The sequence below is a fragment of the Chiloscyllium plagiosum genome, unplaced genomic scaffold (genome assembly GCF_037043375.1).
Source record: "Chiloscyllium plagiosum isolate Xiang-an unplaced genomic scaffold, Cpla_swu_hap1 HiC_scaffold_37, whole genome shotgun sequence".
Classification (NCBI taxonomy): Eukaryota; Metazoa; Chordata; class Chondrichthyes; order Orectolobiformes; family Hemiscylliidae; genus Chiloscyllium; species Chiloscyllium plagiosum.
The window spans coordinates 39,615,209-39,640,399 of NW_028270175.1; the positions used below are offsets into that span (position 1 = coordinate 39,615,209).

General features: G+C 45.2%; 1 protein-coding gene across 2 annotated transcripts in view; it reads right to left on the minus strand.

Annotated features, from left to right (window-relative positions):
- The window catches only part of LOC122540197 (endothelin-converting enzyme 1-like), a 334,937-nt gene that overhangs the window by 235,536 nt on the left and 74,210 nt on the right, over window positions 1-25,191 (minus strand). Inside the window, exon 1 of one of the 2 annotated variants that reach the window (XM_043675567.2) lies at window positions 10,414-10,468. The exons of the other annotated variant lie outside the window; for it this stretch is intronic. Within the exon in view, the coding sequence (XP_043531502.2) occupies window positions 10,414-10,425 (12 nt within the window). The 5' untranslated portion in view covers window positions 10,426-10,468. Of the gene's footprint in view, window positions 1-10,413; window positions 10,469-25,191 lie in introns of those variants that run through there. 2 annotated transcript variants of the gene reach the window in all.

Consider the following 25,191-nt stretch of genomic DNA (forward strand, 5'->3'; position numbering starts at 1 on the left):
CTCCTCCCAACTCCAAATCGGCAGGCAAGCCCCAGGTGGACAGAGGAAAGTGTTTCAGGGACTCCCTCAGGGCCTCACTGGCGAAGTGTGGCAATCCCACAGACACAAAGGCAAATCTTAGCAGGATTTACACACATAATGGTAAAATCCTGGTAAGTGTTGCTGAATGGGACTAGATTAGGTTAGGATACCTAGTTGGCATGGACGAGTTGGACCGAAGGGTCTGTTTCCATGCTGTACATCTCTAAACTCTATGACCTAGGAATCACTGACCCAAGACCTTCCAACGTAGAGGAGCCGCATCCAGCAAGGCGTCAAGCATCTGAAGACTTGCTGCTTGGATTAAATGGAATTCAGGAGGAAACAGCAAAAGGAGTGCACTGTCACACCAAATGTGCCACCCATCCCTTTCCATGAACACCTTCTGCTTCAAGTGTAACAGAGCCTGCAATAGTCTGTACCGATACCAAGGGACTCACCCTGACAATGGAAGAGAGTCCTCCTCATCGGTGAAGGACTGCCGATGATAGTGATGAGGAGGTAGTTGAGCAGAATGCCAAATTCATGGTCTTTAACTTCCCTTCCAGGTGCCGTTGGGGTCTATCTCCTCTGCCTGACCCACAGTAAAACCATGGCTTAGTGATCAAATATTTGAGGATACTCCCATTAACAGAAAGCGGGACACTGGAACTAAAGCTACATCAGGTAAAGCAACAGAAGCACACTATCTGAATGCAACTTAAAACACTCATGATAAGATGGACAAATGTTTGAATATGAATCCTTGCTATTGATGTCTCTTATCTCCTGAGACTTGAGAAAGATTGGAAGCTAAGTCGAAAGCAAGTATTCCAGGTCACTTGGGCTTTTAGATAAAAGCAAAAACGGAAAACAGAACTGGAGTAGAACTGATTAGGAAAGAGTCTTAACTGCACAGAATCAATGTGGGTAGATCGAAGAAATAACAGCAGACAGTCACTAAGTTTATAGGCCTCCTAACAGTAATCAGCACTGGGCAGAGTATTACGGAACAAATAACATAATAATCAACAGAGATTTTAATCTTCACAGAGAGAAGCCAAATCAAGTTTATGAGATGTACTGAAGACATATTTGAAAACAGGACAGCAAGAATATAAGGGAGTGAACTATCTAAGATTATATTAAGTATTGCAACAGGCTTAAATCAGTGGTGTCTCGTACTGTAGAAGGTCCTCTGGGGAAAAGCAACGATAAACTTTATGTCAGGCTTGAGAGAGATGTGGTCACGTCCAAAATTGAGAGTTTTAAAATTTAAACAAAACTAATAGTAGAGTCTTAAATATAAATAAAATTAATGGGTGATGAGGGATGCATGTCGAAGGCAGACTAGGAAATTAGATTAAAAATAAATGCCCTCATTGCTTATCTAAAAAGATTGTTAATAACTGTCGATGAAGATCTATTCCTTGAAATGTAACCTCACGACTCAAGAAATGAGAGAGAGAGACAGAAACTAGTGAAGGAGAGACCAGAAAGCCTGGCATCAGTAACAAGGAAAACATGCTGAGGGCAAATGGGTGTGGTCATGGAAGGCTCATGGCATCAATGACAAAGTGAAATGTCCCGTTGTTAGATGCATCATTTGGCTGTTAAATCAAATTTAATTTGGCAGCTTCTAGTTTGTGTTGAAGTGAAAAAAGGATGATTCTTAAGGAGGCATTGGCATAATGGTATTGTCATGGGACTAGTAATCTGAACCTCAGGGGATAACGTTCTGGGGATTGGCATTCAAATCCTATCATGGCTGATGGTGAAATTTGTATTCAATAGAAATCTGTAACAAGCAGCTGCTCTTTTGTCAATCATTGTAAAACCCAGCTGGTTCTCGAGTGGCCTTAACAGGTCACACTCTACATGTGACTCCACACCCAAGCAGAGTGACTGACTCTTATCTGTCCTCTGGGACAATAAATACTGATGCGGCCAGGTACGGCCACGTTGCATGAACAAATATGAAAAGAAAACTCAGTAACTTCTCCATTTGGAGTGAATCACTCAATCCCTACAGTGTGGAAGCAGGCCATTCAGCCCATCGAGTCCACACCAACCCTCTGAACAACATCCTAGGACACTATGCGCAATTTATCACAGCCAACTCATCTAACCTGCACACCTTTGGATTATGGGAGGAAACCGGAGCACCCAGCGGAAACCCACACAGACACGGGGAGAATGTGCAAACTCCACACAGACACAGTTAGGTTTCTGGCGCCGTGAGGCAGCAGTGCTTCACACTAACCCATGCTGTTCATTACATTTGTTTTCTTTTGTTTAACAATTTGTTTGTGGGATTTGTAACATACAGCAAGTTCCTCTGAACATCAACATTTGAAAGTTTCATACCTTTTCAAAAAAAAATTGCCTATGTTCTTATTACCAAAATTAACTTCCTCAGACTTCTCCACATTGTAGTCCACCTCATAGGACAAGTGAGTACACAATCTACATCTCTTCACAGCCTCTTTGTATCCTGCTCACAGCTTACGACCCCACCTAACTTTGTATTATCAGTAAACCTAGAGGCATTACTACCTGTCTCTTCATCGGAGACATTAATATAGAATTGCAAAGCAGCAGAGGCCTCAGCACGGATACTGGCCTTGCTGTCGTCACAGCCTGCCAACATTAAAATGCCCCAGTTATCTCTACTTTCTCATTCCTGTCCATTAACCAATCCGTCCAAGCTTGAAGCCAAGGAAATCAGTGAATATAGAATACTTGGATTTCCAGAAAACACTTCAGGAGAGAGTGTGGCTATCAGTTTCATGATTTTATGGTAACGTTAGCCTGGATTGAGGACTTATTAACTGACCGGGGTAAATCCAGGTTGCTAACGATACAAACCTGGTGGAAATGTGAGCTGAGGAGGGGACAAGGAGACTGCAAAAGGATTTAAATCAGTAAAGTGGGTAGGGAAACAGTGAAACTCACCACTCTGACATGAACAGCAGCACTGGCGTTTCTGAGAAATGGACAGCCATTAGCACATTTGTGTATTCAGTAAGATTCAGGTCCCCTGTACATGAACTGCAAATGCAGAGTTCGGCCCCTTCTTCCCGCATGGGATGTGGGCATCATTGGCTGGGTCAGCTTTGTGTCTGGAATAGCTGCACAGAGGCCCCGATTCCATCACCAAGTCACCCTTTACTTCCACGTGCACAGTACATACTCTGACCAGCGAGCTCAGAGCCAGGCCCTAGCCGGAGGAGAGTCTCTTAAACTCCTGCTCATATCTGTCAGCCAGGGCTCCCTGATCGTTCCAGGTCAACAACCCCAATCAGGGAATGTGTACTCAATGAAATCCACCTGGCTAACCTCATTAAAAATCACTAGAGTCCCAACCCTCACTAATCTAAACAAAATGGCTTGTGAAACCATTTCAGAGGGCAGTTATAACAGAAATATTTTTCACCACAAAAGGGAACTAAGAGATATGGCAAGAAAGCAGAGTTGATATGGAAGTTAAGCCAGTGTCTCAGTAGCTGGAGCAGCTCAAGAGGGTTATGTGATCAGCTCCTGGTTGTTACAAGTTCCTAGCTTGGATGTGTCTGATGTTTTCTTCATACATTACTACATCCTGATCGCCCCAAGATCCATCCCTCACACAACAGAGGAGCTCAGAGCAGAGATGGCGAAATAGGCAGATGTGTCAGTTGTTCATGAACAGACATCATGTGATTTTAAAAACAGGCACAGAAAATCAAGTAGAAGCCATCACAACACATGAATATTACAGGTCTGTGGGGTTGACTGACACTGCTCAGTTCATAACAAAACATGGCTATGTGTTCCAAAACAGCATTCTTCCCTGCAGAGAAGTTAACAGGGGCCAAAGATCAGAGCTGTTCATAACACAAGATTTACAATCCTACAATGACTGGTTGTAAAAGCTGATTCAACAAACTGGATAATTTCAGAGCCGGGATTATAATGTTTGTTAAAATGCTGTTTGGGATGTGGGTTAAGCCATCATTGCCCACCAGAATGCCAGGTGAGCCACTACTACACTCCATCTGAAGAAAGTACTCCATCATGCTTTTAGGGATTCTAGCATTTTGACCCAGGGATGCTGAAAGAACAATGGGATCCTTTCTAATCCAATCCTCTGCGACTGGAGAGATGATCTTAATTACATTACTCCTGAGATGAGGGCATCACTAGCCGGCCAGCCTTTATGGTCCATCACAAATTGCCTTTGGGAAGGTAATGGTGAGTTGCTTTCTTGAACCGCTGCAGTCCACCTGCTGTAGGTATACTCAGAGTGCCCTTTGGGAGTACCAGGAATTGGACCCAGCATCAGTGAAGGAACGGTGATATATTTCCAAGTCAGCATGGTGAGTGGCTTGGAGAGGAACTTGCAGGGGATGGTGTTCCCGTGTATGTGCTGTCCTTGTCCTTTTAGACAGTAGAGATTGCGGGATTAGAAGGTGCATTTTGTGGATGGTCCACACTGCCATCAATGTGCGTCAGTACTGACAGGAGTGAGTACTGAAGGTGGTGGCAAGGTACTTAATGATAAGAATCATACTAACTCCCACAGTGAGACTAATTGGAATTATTTACAGTTTCCAATGGAGCAATGACAACAACAAGACGATCCAGTGTACATGCTCAATTGCACAGATTGCCTTTTACCTTGCAATCCAACCAAGTTTCATTTTGGTGCATTTTCCACCATCAGCAACTTACAGTACACCCTAATGTCAGGAGTGTAGGGGATGCTTAGTTAGACCACAGGAGCTGCTAGGTAAAATAGTGCAGATGCTGAAAATCATAAATAAAGACAGAGAACATCAGAAACACTCAGTAGGGCTGACAGCAGCTATGGAGAGTAAAACAGAGTTAACCTTTCATCAAGGAACTTGAAGCAAGGGAGTGGGGGTAGGGGGTGGGGAAAAGGGGAGGGGGTGTTCAACAAGTTAGGAGACAGGAGAGATTCAAATGGCAAAAGGATTGTGGATGCAGGGCCAAGTGAGGGCTAATAAGGACAAAAAAAAATGAGTTCAGAGAACACCAGTTAGAGGAAACACAGAGGGTGGCAAGGGTATCAAAAGCCCTTTGGGTGGGTTCGGCAGTAGCACTGCTGATTGAGCTGGTCGGGTCCTGAAAGACATAGCTGCTAGACTGGGTCTGCAGCAAGTGGTGAGGTAACCAACAAGAGAATAAAGCATACTTGACCACATACTGACCAATCTGCCAGCTGCAGGTGACAGTATCGGTAAGAGTAACCAAAGCCCCCGTTCACATTGAGAATAACCTCCATTGTGTTGTGTAGCACTATCACCGCGCTAAATGGGACAGACCTGGAACAGATCCAGCAGCTCAGGACGGGACATCCATGAGGCACTGTGGGCCATCAACAGCAGCAGAATCTGTACTCCAGCACAATCTGTAGCCTCATGGCCTGGCATATCTCCCACTCAACCCTTACCATCAAGTCAGGGGATCAACCCTGGCTCAATACAGAGTACAAAAGGATATGTCAGGAGCAGCACCAGCCACATCTAAACAGGAGGTTTCAATCTGGTGAAGCCACCCAAATTGCTCTACTTGCGCACCAAACCGCATAAGCAACTTGTGGTAGAGAACGCTGAACAATCCCATAATCAATGGATCAGATCTAAGCTCTGCAGTCCTGCCACATCTAGTCATGAATAATGGTGGACAATTAACAACTCATTGGAAGAGACTCCACTAATATCCCCATCTTCAATGATGGAGGAGCCCAGCACATCAGGGCAAAAGATAAGGCTGAAGCTTTCGCAGCAATCTTCAGCCAGAAGTGCCGAGTGGATAATCCATCTCAGCCTCCTCCAGAGGTCCCTAGCATCACAGACACCAATTCACTCCACATGATATCAAGAAGTGGTTGGAGACACTGGAGACTGCAATGGATGTGTACTCTGACCATATTCCGGCAATAGTAATGGAGAGCTGTGCTCCAGAACTTGCTGCATTCCTAGCTGTTCCAGTACAATTGCAACACTGGCATCTCCCCAACAATGTGGAAAATGTGCCCAGTTATGTCCCATGTACAAAAAGCAGGACAAATCTAACCCAGCTAATTATCGCTCCATCAGTCTACTCTCGATCATCAAGCAACATCTACTCAGTGATAATCTGCTCTGTGACACCCAGTTTGGGTTTCGCCAGGACCACTCAGCTCCTGACCTCATTACAGCCTTGGTTTAATCATGGACAAAAGAGCTGAATTTCAGAAGTGAGGTGAGAGTTATATCTCTTGATATCAAGGCCGCACTTGACCAAGTATGGCATCAAGAAGCCCTGGCAAAACTGGAATCAATGGGTATCGGTGGCTAACTACTGCTGTTTGGAGTCATGTCTGACACTTAGGAATATGGTTGTGGTTGTTGTTGGAGGTCAGTCATCTCAATTCCAGGACATCTCTGCAGGTGTTCCTCAGGGTAGTGTCCGAAGCCCAGCCATCTTCAGCTGCTTCAATGACCTTCCCTCCATCATAAGGTCAGAAGTGGGAATGTTCATTGATGATTGCACAACATTCAGCACCATTCACAACCCCTCAGATATTGAAGTGGTCCATGTTCAACAAGATCCTGGACAACATCCAGGCAGGGGCTGAAAAAGTGGTAACATCTTGGTGCCAAATAGTGCTAGACAATGACCACGTCCAAGGATGAATCTAACCACTGAACCTTGACATTCAAAGGCATTACCCTCACTAACTCCCCGATTATCAACATTCTGGAGTTGTAATTGACCAGAAACTAAACTGGACTCACCACACAAGTACAGTAGCTATAAAAGCTGGTCAGAGGATAGGAATACTGTGGTAAGTAACCCACCTCCTGACTCCCCAAAACCTGTCCATCATCTACAAGACACAAGTCAGCAGTGTTAGAATGCTCCCCACTTGCTTTCTATGAGAAAACAGCCTACCTGATTGACACCACATCCACAAGCATCCACTCCCTCCATCAGTGATGCTCAGTAGCAGCAGTGTGTGCTACCTACAGGATGCTCTGCAGAAATTCACCAAAGACCCTTCGACAGCACCTTCCAGCACAACCTTGACCACTGAGATGCCAAGATACATGGGAACACCACCATTTCCAAGTTCCCCTCCAAGCCACTTGCCATCCTGACTTCCCAACATATCATTACTATTAAGTGTCACTGGGCCAAAATCCTGGAATTTCCTCCCTGAGGGTATTGTGGGTCAAACTACAGGAAGTGGACTGCAGCAGTACCAGAAGACAGCTCACCACCATCTTCTCAAGATGGACTAGGGAACAAAGGTCCTGATGTTCAACAATTCAAAAATTGTTGAATGAGTCCACAGGGCTGTAGCATAGCTGGTTGAAAGGGCACGAGCTGTTCCTTGAACTGACTTTGTGCCTCACTCGAAGACTGCAGGAAGCTGCAGGCAGACTGTAGTCCTGGTAGTATCAAGGTATCAATATGGATAATAGATGTACAAGGGGTCAGGAGCCCTGGGTCATGGGCTGAATAGAGGTCCTCCAATCTGCGGTTGGTGTCCACTCTCTACAGTAGACTGCATCATGGGGAGTGAATACAGTCAACCAACCTGAAAGAACAGCATGGAAAGGTATTGCTTACCTTGGGGCATTTAAAACCGTGGCAGGTGAGGAGTCAGGAACTGGAATTAGAACTGAGATTTTATTGTCAATAACGCATGAGTACAGTGAAAAGTGTATAAAGTCACCATTCTCAAAATACCAGCTTAAAACACAAAACCAGAATTCTAAAAACAAACAGAGCCATAAACAAAAGAACAACTGTCCAGATCTTAAAGGGGCTTATCCAAAACAAAAGGAGAAAGTCTAGATTTTAAAGTGAGCCTTCCCTGGACCTAGCCCTGGCCTGGAGTTTCAATCAGCCTCAATCTGCCGCCCAGAACTGCTTGCTAGCAAATGGTGAGAGGGGGATTAAATGTTGTAAACGATTTATTTTTTGTCCCTCCATGTCCAATCCTGGGAGGTGGGTGTGGCTGGCTAAGGAAGCATTTATTATCCATCCCTAACTGCCCCTTGCACTGGGTGTCATTTAAAGAATGGTGTCGAATCAGCCACATTGTCGTAGGTCTGCAAACCAGACCAAGTAAGGCTGGAGATTGCCATCGCCAAAACAAAGGCATCAGTGAACCTTTTTTTATTATGAAAACAACTTTGGACAGCAGTTACCGCTAAACCTGCTCTGAATTCCAGATTTATGAATGGAATTTCACTATTTACTGTGGTGGGATTTGAACCCACGTTCCCAGAGCTTTAGCCAAGCTCCGTGGGTTACACGTTAAAAGGGAATAGCTCTCTGCCACTGTTTCACCTTCAGAAATTGGAATTAGGTTTATTATCACATATAGTCAAGGACAGGGAGACATGAATACAGCAAAAAATGCACAAAGTCACCAATTGATTAGATTCTCCTCAGGGTGGAAACAGGCCCTTTGGCCCAACCAGTCCACACCGACCCTCTGAAGAGTAATCCACCCTGACCCATTTCCATCTGGCTAATGCACCTAATGCTACGGGCAATTTAGCACGGCCAATTCACCTGACCCGGACACCTTTAGACTGTGGGAGGAAACTGGAGCACCCGGAGGAAACCCACGCAGACACAGGGAGAATGTGCAAACTCCACACAGATAGTTGCCCGAGGCTGGAATCGAACCCGGGTCCCTGGTCGTGTGAGGCAGCAGTGCTAACCACTGAGCCACCGTGCCACCCCATCACCATCTTAGGTACAAATTTACCCCAAGTACAAAATCTTAGATTTAAAATTAGAAAATTGAAGAAATAAAGTTAAAAGATCAGTGGACTGGAGTGTCCCAAAGGGAACAGTCATTTCTGCAGGCAGAAGACAAAACGCGTTTGGTGGTGACTTCACAGTGGCTTTGATGGTGGATGGTCAACTGAATACCGAGGCTGATTGGCTGGAACGGGAGGTCAACAGGATTCAAATCATCTTTCTGGGGGGTGGGGATGCAGGGGTAGGGGTGAGATGAGAGGTTGAGGAAATGGGATGGACACAGTGGAGGTTGAGGTTAGGGGTCTTCAGTTGAGGCAAAATGAGTTCCATCAGGAATGTTGGTGCGGAAAGTTGCTTCACCAGAGGTGGCAGAGATGGAGGGATGGGGTGAATGGATCTGGAACCCCCCCCCCCTCCCCCCTACAGCGAGGAGGGTATAGAGGGTGTAAAGGGTGTCACTGATGCACCCACAACAACTGCCATCATGCTCAAACACAGCCCTCCACACAACACACTTGTTTCCAAAACAGAACAGCTCGAGAAAAGCAGGAGCTGAGCGATGGATTGGGCTCTGCAGTGACACTGAGAACAAGGAGAAGAATTTCACCAAGTTTCACTTTGAGGAGCATCAATTATAGACGGATGAGCGAGGGATTGAATAGGGTAAAAACAATGACTGCAGATGCTGGAAACCAGATTCTGGATTAGTGGTGCTGGAAGAGCACAGCAGAACTGCTGTGATCTTCCAGCACCACTCTAATCTAGAACGAGGGATTGAATAACCTGACGTGCACAGAGCTGGACAGCCATTCTCCCCTGTCACTTTCTCAAACGTCTGCTGGCTTTGGGTGCTCTCTGTTTAACAGCAGGAGCTGCTGCACATTTCCAATGCAGCTGTTTCCACTGGAGGATGGAACAGAAAGAAATGCTGGGGCTCGTCTCTTGCCTTTCCTAAATTCTTTGAAAACTCAGTCAGTGCGGTGATCCTTTTATCTCAGTATGAAAGGAAATGAATTATAACTTCACTCATCAAACGGGAAACCTGGCAATCAAACTGTGTTCCTCCCCGTTCACTTCACCAGACCCCATCGAGGTGAAAGCTCAGCCCAAAAGCGTTGACTCGAACCTGGGCTGTGGGCCACACAGGGCACATCAAGAGGGGAGAGTGAGACAAGTGATTACCGAAATGTATGGAGGAGGTTGCTGCAGTGGACTGGGAATTGCAAACAAATGCAAAACCGAAAACAAGGGGGAATGGGAGCGAGTCGCTAACCCCACGCGTGGCGGAAAGTGAACAGATGAAAATTCACAGAGAAGTGAAACTGTACTGTGTACAGCAACTGGACTCGTTTACGCTCAGCAAAAGTCAACAATTAGCTCCAGCAGTTCACCGGCAATCATTAAACTTCCTTCTCCTGCGTTAGAATCAAAGCTGCAGTTACCGGGGGGGGGGGGGGGGGGGACACAGCATGAAGAGGAGTCAAGGTGGGAATTGGCTGCACTCTCCTGCTGGTATCTAATTTCACACGATCAACACAGACAGAAACAAAATATTCTTCATAAAACATCCATCAAACACAACTCCCCTTCCTCCCCCCCCCAATTAAAAAAAACCTTCCCTACCATGCTGGCCATACGCTGTGCTCTGCTGTACCGTTCCTGTCTGTGTTAAAGGAGCCTCTCCCTGCTATTGCACAACGTGAGGCAGCACCGAAACGCCCACTCCCCCGATTGACAGCGCCCTTCCACCAATGGCAGGGTCAGGGGCAGGCTGTGGGCGGGGATCTTGGCACGGCATTCACCAATCTCATTCCAGGGGAGGCGGGGCTATGGTATTTGCATTAACCTCTTCGGTGCTGGGGGCTGTGTTTTGGAGAGTCTGAGTTTCAGCAGCGTTTAATGATGACAAAGGTGTCATCCACCTACCGGATGTTTCCTGAATTCCTTCCAAGAATTCCTGAAGACCATCAAAGGCATCAAGAAAGAAGAGGATGAAACAGCCCTGTTCACATCCATCAACATCAACCTGGCCAAGGAAACACTGACTACACTATTAGAAGACCCAAAGACACATACACCAAACACCACCAACTTCACCAGCCAGGATAGTATCACCAAGATGGTGGGCCTATGCCTTACCACCCACTTCTCCTGCAACAACAAAACCTACAGACAAACCTACAAAACACCCATGGGATCTCCGATGTCAGGGTTCTTAGCAGAGGCAGTAATGCAGAGACTCAAACAAACAGCTCTGCCAAGCATCCACTCCAAGATTTGGGTCCACTACTTGGATAATGCCTTTGTCATCACTAAACCAAACATGTTAGAGGAAACCTTCAAGACCATCAATAATACCCTTACTGGCATAAATTTGACTAAAGAGGAGGAAAACAACAACAAGCTGGCATTCCTAGATGTCGTAGTAGAGCTAAACGCCAATGAGTTAGAGTGGTGCTGGAAAAGCACAGCAGTTCAGGCAGCATCTGAGGAGCAAGAAAATCGACGTTTCGGGAAAAGCCCTTCATCAGGAATAGGCTCTTGCCCGAAACATCAATCTTCCTGTTCCTCGGATGCTGCCTGAACTGCTGTGCTTTTCCAGCACCACTCTAACCTAGAATCTGGTTTCCAGCATCTGCAGTCCTTGTTTTTACCTAAAAGCCAATGGGGAAACTTCAAACCAGTGTCTACAGGCAAACAACACATACGGGCCAAATACTGCACTTCAGAAGTAATCATCCCAACACCCACAAACAAAGCTGCATTAGAACATTATTTCAATGCACCACCACACACTGCAGCACAGAGGAACTATGCAGAGCAGAGGAAAATCATCTATACAGTGTATTCCAAAAGAACAGGTGCCCAATGAACACAGTCCGCCGATTTCTCAATAACAAACCCAAATAAGCAGACAAAACATGTCCAGAAACCATAGCCACTCTCCCCCTACATTAAAGACACCTCAGAAATGACTGCTAGACTACTCAGACCCCTTGGCATCATGGTAGCCCACAAACCCACCAACACACTAAAATAGCTGCTGATGAACTTGAAAGACCATATACAGGCAACAAGCAAAACTGTCATTTACAAAATACCATGCAAGAACTGTAACAAACACTATATTGGACAAACAGGCTGAAGACTAGCTATCAGGATACACAAACATCAACTACCCACAAAACGACATGACCCACACTCACTAGTATCCTTACATACGGTTGAGGAAGGACACTACTTTGACTGGGACAACACATCCATCCTAGGACAAGCCAAACAGAGACACGCATGAGAATTCCTAGAAGCACGGCATTCCAACTAGAACTCTATCAACAAATGCATTGAGTTGGATCCCATTTACCACCCCCTGAGAAAAGGAACAGGAAATGACATCACCACAGAAATGATGTCACCAACCCAAGGAGACCTAAACACATAAATAAAAAGCCGGCCAGACCACCAGTGCTTCACGAGAGGCTCACTGATTATGTCACCTAGTAGGGTGATGAAATGTTTGAAAACAAGTCTTCCAGCTCAGCGAGCAAACCTACATCCAGAACCTCAACCTGAGCTACAAATCTTCTCAAAACTCACTAACATATCCATTTTGTAAAAGTTCAGCATCTAGTCAGAAAGCCCAGTAAATGTTAGTACACGGCAAGTTCCAACATACTGCACTGAGGTGCATAAACAGTTGGTTGAGTTAGAAATTTTGACTCTGTCCCCAGGAAAACAGTTTGTTCTCTTGTTTCTTAAGCTAAGGCTATGGGGATCTGTGATAGCCACACAAAATTGCACCACAGTCAGTGGGATCATGGTTGAATGCCTCAGCCAAAGGGTTGCTCCACTGACACACTCCGTCCAAATTGAACTGAAGGAGAGCCAGTGAGAATGATGATGCTGATAGAGTGAGAAAGCACAAGTGAGAAAGAGAGAGTGCGAGAGAGAGAAAGATAGAGGGATAGAGGGAAAGGGAGAAAGAGAGAGGGACAAATAAAGTGAAATGAGAGAGAGAGAAGGAAAGAAAAGAGAGACAATGAAAGAAAGGAAGAGAAAGCAAGAAAGAGAGAGAAAAAGAGAAAGCAAGCAAGAAAGAGAAGGAAGAGAGAAAGAAAAAAGAGAGGCTGAAAGAGGGAAAGAAGGAAAAAAAGAAAGACAAAGAGAGAAAATGCAAGTAAAGAGATAAAGAGAGAGAGTAAAAACAAGATGAGGTAACACTTCTTGATGTAAATAATAGGAAAGGACTTTTCCTGTTTACAGTGTGGGAGTGCTGTGTTGTCTCTAGCTTTGCAAATCACTGGGATCACTGTGCAGCATCCCCAGTGCTGGAATGAACATGCTTGATAGCTTCCAGGAGACAGGGTGTATCAGCAACACCCTGACTTGTTGGATAATGGCTATGGTCAGAGTCAGGGTCAGATTTAGTCTGCACTCCAGAATTCCCTGATAAACCACGGTGCAGGCTCTGAGTACTGGGTTGATGCCCATGAAGGGTACTTGTGCTGTGTGTATGTGTGTGTGTGTGTGTGTGTGTATACCCTTCCCCATCAAAGCAGGGCTCAGCTCAGTTCAGTTCTCCAGTGAGTGAGTGCAGGTTGGGGATCATTCACAGGTTCCATGCCTCCACCTGTACCATGGAGTCATGCAGCTCAGAAGTGGTCCTTTAGACAATTGAGTCTACATCTCGGGATCAGCTTGACCCCCAGTCATGGCACTGCCCTAGATTCCTGTTTTTGCAATCATCTGCTTTGCCTGTAAGCACATTCATCTCTCACCTTCAACCTCAAAGATCAATGCCTCATGAGTTTCTTGATACAAGGACAATCTGTACTGCTACAACATCTGAGAAACACTAAAGTGGAATTGGAATGGAACCTGAAGGGGTCTTGTGGTGCAATGGTAGCATCCCTACCTCTGAGCCAGGTTCAAGTCCCACCCGCACTGGAGGTGTGGAATAATATCCCTGAACAGGTTGTTAAGAGAAGGTTCAGAAAAGATTTATTAGGATGTTGCCAAAAATGGAGGATTTGAATTATAAGGAAAGGCTGGCATTTTCTTCACTGGAGGTTAAGGGGTGACCTTATAGAGGTGTTTAAAACCATGAGGGGTCTGGATAAGGTGACTGGCAGGTGTCTTTTTCCTAGGGTGGAGGATTTCAAGACAAGGGGGCATATTTTTAAGGTGAGAGGAGAAAAACTGTAAAAGGACATGAGGAAGAACTGTTTTTACACAGGGAGTGATTCGTGTGTGGAATGAACTTCCAGAGAAAATGGTGGGGCCATCGACAGTTACAATGTTTCAAAGACATTTGGATAAATACATGAATAGGAAAGGTTTGGACTGATATGGCCAAGTGCAGGCAGGTGGGCACTAGTTTAGTTTGGGATTATGGCAACATGGACTGCTGTGGTTCTGTTCGCCGAGCTGGAAGTTTTTGTTGCAAACGTTTCGTCCCCTGTCTAGGTGACATCCTCAGTGCTTGGAAGCCTTCTGTGAAGCGCTTCTGTGGTGTTTCCTCCGGCATTTATAGTGGCCTGTCCCTGCCGCTTCCGGTTGTCAGTTTCAGCTGTCCGCTGTAGTGGCCGGTATATTGGGTCCAGGTCGATGTGTTTGTTGATGGAGTTTGTGGATGAGTGCTATGCTTCTAGGAATTCCCTGGCTGTTCTTTGTTTGGCTTGCCCTATAATGGTAGTGTTGTCCCAGTCAAATTCATGTTGCTTGTCGTCTGCTTGTCGTCACACACACACACAACCTAGACTCGGGACCATCTTTCCTGGTTTGAACAAGAAGCAGCTCGTTTGGGGGTGAATTTCTGCAAGGTTCCCCAACTGGAGAACGAAAGAGGAGGTGATGGCCTGTTGGTATCATTGCCAGACTATTCACCTGGAAATGCAGGAATTGTTCTGGGTGCTGAAATGTGCCATGGTAGATGGTGGAATTTGAATTCAACAAAAATCTGAAATTAAGAATCCCGGGATGGCCGTGAATCCATTGCCAATTGTTTTTCAACCAATTAATGGTAGTCCTTTAGGGAAGGCACGGTGGCACAGTGGTTAGCACTGCTGCCTCACAGCGCCAGAGACCCGGGTTCAATTCCCGACTCAGGCGACTGACTGTGTGGAGTTTGCACGTTCTCCCCGTGTCTGCGTGGGTTTCCTCCGGGTGCTCCGGTTTCCTCCCACAGTCCAAAGATATGCAGGGTCAGGTGAATTGGCCATACTAAATTTCCCGTAGTGTTAGGTAAGGTGTAAATGTAGGGGTATGGGTGGGTTTCGCTTCGGCGGGTCGGTGTGGACTTGTTGGGCCGAAGGGCCTGTTTCCACACTGTAATCTAATCTAAATCTAATCTGAAACTGCTGTCTCTACCTGGCCTGGCCTACACATGACTCCAGAGCCACAGCAATGTGGTCGACTCTCAACTGCCCTCTGGACCATTAGGGATGGGCAAAAAATGCTAACTTGGCCAGTGACACTTTCATTTTGTGAATGAAAACAGAAAAAAAACCCTTTATGATTGGCCAAAACCGTAAGGAAAAGCCACAGGGACAGAACTCATTGCTTGAAAATTAAATGAATGCAAACTCGATGTGAAACTCTGTTTGTGTCATGAACCTTCACATCCAGTCATTTACATTTTCCAACTGCTGCTCTCTGAAGACTCCGAGTTAAATCAAAGTATTGAACAATTCAGCCTTGTTTAAATATCCTGGAAATAATCCCAGAAACATGTATCAATAGAGTTAAGAATATCTTCTCTCCCCGCTGGTTAATAGACTCTCAAATATTAAATTTAATGTTGATCTCACTGTCTGTGCAACTTCTCTGCAGCCACAACACTATATTCCTCGCTCTGTTCTATCTCCTTAATGCACTTTGTATGGTATGATCTGTCTGTACTGCACACAAAACAAAACTTTTCACTGTACCCAGGCACATGCGACAATAATACATCAAATTCGAGCTCGATCGATTGAAGTAATGGCAATCCCACACTGGTACAATCAGCTGAATTTGAACTGTCCCCTGCAAGTAAAATTCTCCAACTGCCTTTTTAACCATTTACTTCGCTAGCCTGACCTGACTGGGATTGAATAAGCAGTAGGGTGAGACTCAGTTGGCTTTCCTATTCTGGCATCAGTCAAGGCCCTAACATTGACCAGCGTATGGCCACTTAACTGCCTCTTCGTGTCTGGCCGTACTTTGTCAGCCAGCAGGAGGTTAGCTACATGCAAGATGCTGCCCGGGAGAAAGGGATGACCCTTCATCATGAGTCCCATTTTCAATAAGTGATGCCCCCACCCCAAATGTCTGTCCCTCCCTCCTGCCTGGACTGTGCATTTCAGTGCCCCCTCATCCCTGAGGCATCCTGTCGTGGTGCCAGTGAGAAGCTCCCATCCTCCATTTAACAAACCTGCCATCTGCCTCATGGCTCCCCCTCTTCAGGAATGAGATGAAGTTCCAGTGGTAACCACTGGTCCCGGTGGTGCTGTTAAGACCAATCCAATTGGTCAGTTACTCTCTGACCTTCTCCTCAGAGTGTTAAGTGATTGCACGGAGTGCAGAATGGGGTTTAGAGAGAAAGAGTGTTACAGTAATATTTTCAGGGGCAGGATATTGTCAGTTTTTCATTTTTAAAATGTCTGTTCATGGTTTATGGGTATTGCTTTAGTGCCCATTGGCTATTAAGAGTCAACTACGTTACTGTGGGTCTGGAGTCACATGTAGACCAGACTTGGTAAGGATGGTAGATTTTCTACCATGAAAGACATAGTGAACCAGATGGATTGTTAACAATAATTGACAGTCATTGTATGGTGGAGAAAGTGAGGACTGCAGATGCTGGAGATCAGAGCTGAAAAATGTGTTGCTGGAAAAGCGCAGCAGGTCAGGCAGCATCCAAGGAGCAGGAGAATCGACATTTCGGGCATAAGCCCTTCTTCAGGAAAAGTCATTGTATGGTCATCATTTAACCAGCTTTATTGGATGTTTCTTGGGTTGGAGAGTTTGAACTATATGGAGATGCTGAATTTTTTTTAGTGTGGAAACAGGCCCTTCAGCCCAACAAGTCCACACCGACTCTCCGAAGCTCCCTCCACCACCACCCTCTGTCTTCTACCTTCGAGCCAGTTATGTACCCAAATGACTAGCTCTCCCTGTATTCCATGAGATCTAACCTTGTTAATCAGTCTCTCATCGGGAACTTGTCGAACGCCTTACTGAAGTCCATATAGATCACATCTACTGCTCTGCCCTCATCAATCTCCTTTTTACTTTTTCAAAAAACTCAATCAAGTTTGTGAGACATGATTTCCCACACGCAAAGCCATGTTGACAATCCCGAACCAGTCCTTGCCTTTCCAAACACATGTAAATCCTGTCCCTCAGGATTCCCTCTAACAACTTGTCCACCACCGATGTCAGGCTTACTGGTCTATAGTTCCCTGGCTTGTCTTTACCACCCTTCTTAAACAGTGGTATCACTTTGGCTAACCTCCAGTCTTCCGGCATCTCACCTGTGACTATCAATGATACAAATATCTCAGTAAGAGGCCCAGCAATCACTTCCCTAGTTTCCCACAGAGTTCTAGGGTACACCTGATCAGGTCCTGGGGATTTATCCACCTTTATGCATCCACCTGGAAGATATCCAGCACTTCCTCCTCTGTAACCTGGACATTTTGCAAGATGTCACCATCTATTTCCCTACATTCTATATGTTCCATATCCTTCTCCACAGTAAACACTGATGCAAAATACTGGTTTGGTATCTCCCCCATCTCCTGTGGCTCCGCACAAAGGCCACCTTGCTAATCTTTGAGGGCCCTATTCTCTCCCTAGTTACCCTTTTGTCTTTAATGTATTTGTAAAAACCTTTTGGATTCTTCTTAACCCTAATTGCCAAAGCTATCTCATGTCCCCTTTTTGCCCTCCTGATTTCCCTCTTAAGTATACTCCTACTGCCTTTATACTCTTCTAAGGATTCACTCGATCTATCTTGTCTATACCTGACATATGTTTCTTTCTTTTTCTTAACCAAACCCTCAATTTCTGTAGTCATCCAGTATTCCCTATACCTACCAGCCTTTCCTTTCACCCTGACAGGAATATACTTTCTCTGGATTCTCGTTATCTCATATCTGAAGGCTTTCCATTTTCTAGCCGTCCCTTTACCTGCGAACATCTGCCCCCAATCAGCTTTTGAAAGTTCTTTCCTAATCCTGTCAAAATTGGCCTTCCTTCAGTTTAGAACGTCTACTGTTAGATCTGGTCTATCCTTTTCCATCATTATTTTAAAACTGATAGAATTATGGTCACTGGTCCCAAAGTGCTCCCCCACGGACACCTCAGTCACCTGCCCTGCCTTATTTCCCAAGAGTAGGTCAGGTTTGCACTTTTCTCTAGTAGGTACATCCACATACTGAATTAGAAAATTGTCTTGTACACACTTAACAAATTCCTCTCCATCTAGTTTGGAAAGTTAAAATTCCCTACCATAACCACCCTATTATTCTTACAGATAACTGACATCTCCTTACACACTAGTTTCTCAATTTCCCACTGACTATTGGGGGTCTATAAAACAATCCCAGTAAGGTGATCATCCCTTTCTTATTTCTCCGTTCTACCCAAATAACTTCCCTGGATATATTTCCAGAATATCCTCCCTCAGTACAGCTCAAATGCTATCCCTTATTAAAAATGCGACTCCCCCTCCTCTCTTGTCTCCCTTTCTGCCCTTCCTATAGCATTTATATCCTGGAACATTAAGCTGCCAGTCATGTCCATCCCTGAGCCATGTTTCTGTAATTGCTATGATATCCAGTCCTATGTTCCTAACTATGCCCTGAGTTCATCTGCCTTCCCTTTGGCCTCTTGCGCTCAGAGGACTTTGCATGAAATTTACATCAGTTGATACACATGGGTGATTTACTGGTGCTGATTAATAGGTGAAAAAAATGCCCTGGGTGATTTGGTGATAAAGAATAGAGGCACTCGGTTGAGTGAAAATGCACCTCTGGATATAAAACAAAAAAAGAAATAAATGTACAGCCAGAGGATTGCCATCAGTAGATTCCTTTAACTGTCTCGAATGTTATCTCTGGTATCCCTCAAGGATCTATCCTGAGCCCCTTCCTATTTCACATAGAGTCATAGAGATGTACAGCACAGAACCAGACCTTTCGGTCCAACTCATCCATGCCAACCAGATATCCCATTTGCCAACATTTGGGCCATATCCCTCTAAAGGGTGAATAGTCAAGGTCTTTTTCCCAAGTTAGAGGAGTCCAAAGCTAGAGGGTGTAGGTTTAAGGTGAGAGGGGAAAGATTTAATAGGGACCTAAGGGGCAACTTTTTCATACAGAGGGTGGGACGTGTATGGAATGTGCTGCCAGAGGAAGTGGTGGAGGCTGGTACAATTACAACATTTAAAAGGCATTTGGATGGGTATGTGAATAGGAAGGGTTTAGAGGGATATGGGCCAAATGCTGACAAATGGGACTAGATTAAATTAGGATAACTGGTCAGGATGGGAAAGTTAGACTGAAGAGTCTGTTTCCATGCTGTACATCTCTATGACTCAATGACTGTTGTTGTGTGTGTATATTTCCAGGAGGTCTTCTGACTGAGTGGTTAGCATCCCTGTGATAGCTGCAGCTCCAACAACCTCTCCATGTTGAAGGGTTCCAATTGCAAGCTCCCAGCCCAGTATAGGCCTATACTCCTTCCTGAGATGGGCAACTGATGGTTTCACCAGAACTTGAAGAACTTGAATGCAGTGTTGGAAGTTGGTTCAGATATGATAACTAGGCCAACTGACATTGCGGCACTTCAGCAAGGTAGAGAAAACTTGGGAGACTCCTTGCCTCTTTAAGCTTCAAAAGACATACATTTCCATGGACAGTGGACGAGAGGGGCTGCCTTTGGATCGGAGATGACAGGCCGGGACAGTATTTGAAGAGGAAGTGAGGTCCTCTTGTGTCTTACCAATATTCATCTCACCATTAACTTCACTAAGCAGATGACCTGGTACCATCTCATGTGCTGTTTGTGGGAGTTTGCTGTGCACCAATCCCTGCTGTGGTTCCTACGCTAGGAGGGAGAGGATTAGTAATCCAGGACAATGTTCTGGAGATACACAGTCAAATCGCATAATGATGCAATTTAAATTCAACTCAAAAGGTTGTTGAGTTTCAGGAATACCGACGGCGTAACTATCAAAATCCAAGATAGTTCACTCAGGTCCTTTAGGGAAGGAGATCTGCCATCCTTGCCTGGTCTGGTCTATACAGTATATCCTACTGTGGGGAGGTGATGGCCTAGTGCTATTATCACTAGACTGTTTACCCAGGTAATGTGCTGGCATCCAGGTTTCTATCCCACCAGAGCAGTGGGTGGAATTTGAATTCAATTGAAAAAGAAGTGTGGAAATAAGAGTCTAATGAAGACCATGAATCCATTGTCGACTGATAGGAAAACCCCATCTGGTTCACTAATATCCTTTTGGGAAGGAAACTGCGATCCTTACCTGGTCTGGCCTACCTGTGACTCCAGGCCCACAGCAACGTAGTTGACTCTTAACTGCCCTCTGGGCAATAAATGCCGGCCTAGACAGTGATGGCCTCATCCTGTGAATATTTTATCAGGAGATTAGAAGAAATGGAAGTCAAAGCAGTTGCAGCTCTTCCAGTAATTGACAAGTAGATGGAGGAATCACACTGGCCAGCCCCTGGTTGTAGAACAAGAGGATGCAGAATATGAGGTGGACCATTTAAAACTGAGAATTTTAAGAATTTCTTCACTTAGAAGGTCGTGAAACTTTGGAATTCTGTCTGAGAGAGCTGTAGGATCTCATTTATTGAATATGTTCAAGACAGATATCACTAGATTTCTACATTGAAGAAAACATGAAGGGATTTGAGGATAGAGTGGGAATGTGATATGGAAGTATGATCTCATTGAACAGCAGAGTAGGCTGATGGGTTGAATGGCCTGCTCACCCTCGTATATTTTTATATTCTTATATACATGCATGCAGATTCACAGCATTGTTGTTGACTCAGAACGGGCTTCTGAAACGGCTCAGTTCAAAGATAATTAGGGATTGGGCCCAAAGGCCAGTCTTGCCAGTAATGTCCATATCCTCTGAGAGAATGAATTAAAATGAAAAGTACTTTCAAAGTACTCAATTAAATGTTGAATAATGTAGGAACATTGTGAGGTTGGAATTGGACATGAACATTGACTTGCTTTTTGTATTGTAGGTCCACGGGTCTAATTTGAAAAGCTTTCTTGCCAACGAGATCATCTTACAGTGATTTGGCATTGAAATCCCAAATACCTCTTCAGTTCTAATATTTCTGACCAGGTGCTTCACATTAAATTGCTCCCTTGAATAGATAGTTGCTCACATTCCCATCCACATTGCAAAGCCAGCCAATAAATCCCAATTTGAATTTACTGTGCAACGATGATCTTGACTGCATCTTGGAGAAAATCCCACCTCCTGGAAAACAGGAAATTCATTTCCGCCTGGATGCAGAAAAGTAATGGAAATTCTCACGGTGACTGTGCTGCCTGTCAGGATAAGAATATACGCAAATTTCTCAATGTCCTCGCTGGAAAAACAAACAGGAAATTCTTTGGAAGACTGGCGATAACAGTAGGGATTAATTTTTGCTGTGAACTGGACAAAACCCTTGTACCAAGTGCACACAGTAACTCCGCACATTTCGCTAGTGGAAGAAAAGCTATGTTTAGCACAGGCTGCTGAAGTTGCTCCTTCGAGCAATTTGGTTCCAACGCACAACTATACATTTCTGCCTTTTTTATTTAACTTCATAGAATCCCTACTACATTAGGCCCATACTAACCCACCAAAGAACATTCCCCCCCAGACCAACCCCCTCCCCTGCAACACTGCATTTCCCATGGCTAGTCCAGTTAGCCTGCATATCCCTGGACACAGTGGACAATTTAGCAAGACCACTCCACCTAATCTGTACATCTTTAGGAGGAAACCAGAGCACCTGGAGGAAACCCATGTGGACACGGGGAGAATCCACACAGACAGTCACCCAAAGGTAGAATTGACCCCAGGTCCATGGCACTGTAAGGTGGCAGTATTAATCACTGGGCCATCATGCTGCCCTACTTAGATTAGATTAGATTTTTTTTTTTTAGATTACTTTACAGTGTGGAAACAGGCCCTTCGGCCAACAAGTCCACCGCAAACCACCTTACCTAACACTATGGGCAATTTAGCATGGCCAATTCACCTGACCTGCACATCTTTGGCCTGTGGGAGGAAACCGGAGCACCCGGAGGAAACCCACGCAGACACGGGGAGAATGTGCAAACTCCACACAGTCAGTCGCCTGAGGCGGGAATTGAACCCGGATCTCTGGCGCTGCGAGGCAGCAGTGCTAACCACTGTGCCACCGTGCCGCCCACTAACTTGTTAACTTCTGTTGCGCAGTAATTAATGGGAACCACACTGAAGCACTCAAAGATTTATTTTATTCCCATTTAATTCCGATTTGTCCTGATTTAATTTTGCTCGAGAATGTTGGGATCTGAATGGTGAGCAGATTTGGTCAACACTCTCTGCCGACGGTAAAATGGAAGACGATCCTGTTGAAACTCTTCAAGGGCTCAACAGAATAAATGTGGGGACTGCTTCCACTCAGCTGAAGGCTCTAGTACTGGGAGCCAGAGTGTCAGGTTAAAGGTGCTAGTGCTTAGGGCTGAGATGAAGAGAAATTAGGCTCAAATCGGAGCAGAAACACCACCGTGGGCTAGTTGGATCAAAATGTTTCCACGTGCTGAGAGTGTTTTATAATTTTCTTTCCCTGTGGGATTTGGGCATTGCTGGCAAGCCCAGAGTTTGCTGCTTTTACCTCATTGTCCCTGAGCTCTTGTTGGACCATTTCAGAGGGCGGTGAAGAGTTGAACACATTATTGTTGACCCTGAGGTGGTCGGACTGTGGAAGGAATGATTGATGTTCTTTGCTGAAGACAATCACCAGACCTGACACTGGATTTCAATTCCAGATTTATGAAAGGAAGTTAAATACCACCAGCTGCCTTAATCTGATTTGAACCCATGACTCGCGTTCAGAATTACTAGGCCCAATGCCTTGACCACAATGCCAGCAACTGCTTCCCTCAGAGAATTGTGAATCTTTGAAATTTTTGATTGCAGAGCACAGTGTGTATTCAGTCGGAGAGTATTTTGAAGGATTGAAAGATTTCTGGGTACTAAAGGGATTCAGGCAAATGGAATGAAGTCCCACCATGATTTTTTTGAAAGAGGCCATAAGGCCTAGTCCGGCTCCAAGTTCTTGTCTTTTGGAGTAAAGTGGTAATCAAACTGCAACCCATTCTTGCTAATTCGGCCTTTAGTTTCCTCCATTTCCTCTGCCTTTTCCTCATCTGTGAGCCATGACTCACTTCCTGACTGAGTTCTTTACTTTGTGAATGGTGCGGAGTGTGATGTTTATTGCAAATGTCAAAAGTGCGAACTCCTTTAACACATAGGAACAGAAACTCAGCACTTATTGTCCATCTTTAACTGTCCGCAGCGTTAAAAAAGAGTGTCCCTGGCCAACACCCCCCCAATCCCTGAACCAACATCACCGAAACGGGTGATCTGGCTATGGTTTTGTGGGATCTTGCCGGACGTCTGGCCTCTATGTTTGCTTACATTACAATAGTGATCACACTTTCAGAAAGGTACTCCATTGGTTGCAAAGTTTTGAAGATACAAGCAGCACTAGACAAATGGAAGCTCCTCAAGTCTTTCTTGAAGTGAAGATTCGAGTTCCAGCAGCAGGGATCTCTTTCTAAGATTGTGGAAAGCCTTGCTGAAATCACACTTGGAATAGCGTCTGTGGTTTTGGTCTCCTTCAGAGAAAGGATGTTCTCATTGTGCAGGGACCAGACTGATTCCTGGGATTGCAGGACTGATTTATGAAGAGAGACTGAATGGGTTAGGACAATATTCACTGGAATTTAGAAGAATGAGTTGGTGATCTCACAGAAACCTGTAGAATTCTGACAGGATTAGACAGATTATATTCAGGAATGATGTTCCGAATGACTGCGGAATCCAGAACCAGGAGGCACAGTCTAAGGACATGAGGACTTTAGGACTGAGGTGAGGAGAATTTCTTCACCCAAACAGTGTGGAATCCTCTGCCTCGGAAAAGCAGTTAAGGCCGAAACATTGAATGTTTTCAAGAAGGAGTTCAGTACAGTTCTTAGGGCCAAAGGGATCCAAGATAGAAAACAGCAACTGAGGGGACTGAGTTGGATGATCAGCCATGATTACATTAAACAGCACAGCAGGTTCGGTGGGTCGTATAGCCTGCTCCTGCATCTACTTTCTCTCTTTCCTTCCCTCTCCTGCGTGACGCCATAATGATAAGCTGGAACTGCTGAACAGCAACTTCTTTAACAATAGCTAAGGGACACTTTATTGCTTTTCAGGGCACATTGTTTCTCGAACCTTCTACACTCTGTCCCTTGAGCTGTGACGGGATGTGGGGTCCCATTCAGTCGCTGGGCAATGATGTCCCAAAATCTTTGCATCCATTCAGCCTTTAAATGGTTGTGTGCCTTTGACTGAGATTGAGCACACAGGCACTTCCATGGCTCCCCCCTTGGTGAAACGGGCCTTCCAAGTCCGTATTCAGCTCATTGACACTCCAGGGTATGCCACTGCCTCCGGGATTTCCAGCTGGAATATTACTGCAACACCTTAGATTATGATCAGTTGTGTAGTGATTTGAAGCAGTGCCATGTACATTTCACTGACAATAGGATCCTTGACTGGGGTTGTTAACTTGGGCCAATCAGGGAGCCCTGGCTGATGGATATACACAGGGGATTCAAAAGGTCTCCTCAGTCTAGGGACTGGCTTTGAGACCATGTACTCTGCACATGTAAGTAAAGGGTGACTTGATGACATAATATGGCCCCTCTGCAGTTATTTCATTCGGTTATCTCAGGGTGGAAAAAATAGGACAAAGTGAGGCCTGCAGATGCTGGAGATCAGACTCAAAGATCACGGTTGAATATACTTGAACAACTACTGTAGACACTCTGAGATAACCCAAGTCAAAGAGTGTGGTGCTGGAAAAGCACAGCAGGTCAGGCAGCATCCCAGGAGCAGGATGAATCGGCGTTTCAGGTTCCTGCTCCTCGGATGCTGCCTGACCTGCCCACACTCTTTGACTCAGGTTATCTCAGGGTGTCTGGAGTAGCTGTTTGAGTATATTGTGATGCAATATACTCTTGTAGCAAAGTGGTAGTATCCTTACCTCTGAACTCAGAGAACCTGGCTCAAGTCCAACCTGCTCCAGAGGTGTGGAATAATATCTCAGAGCAGGCTGATTA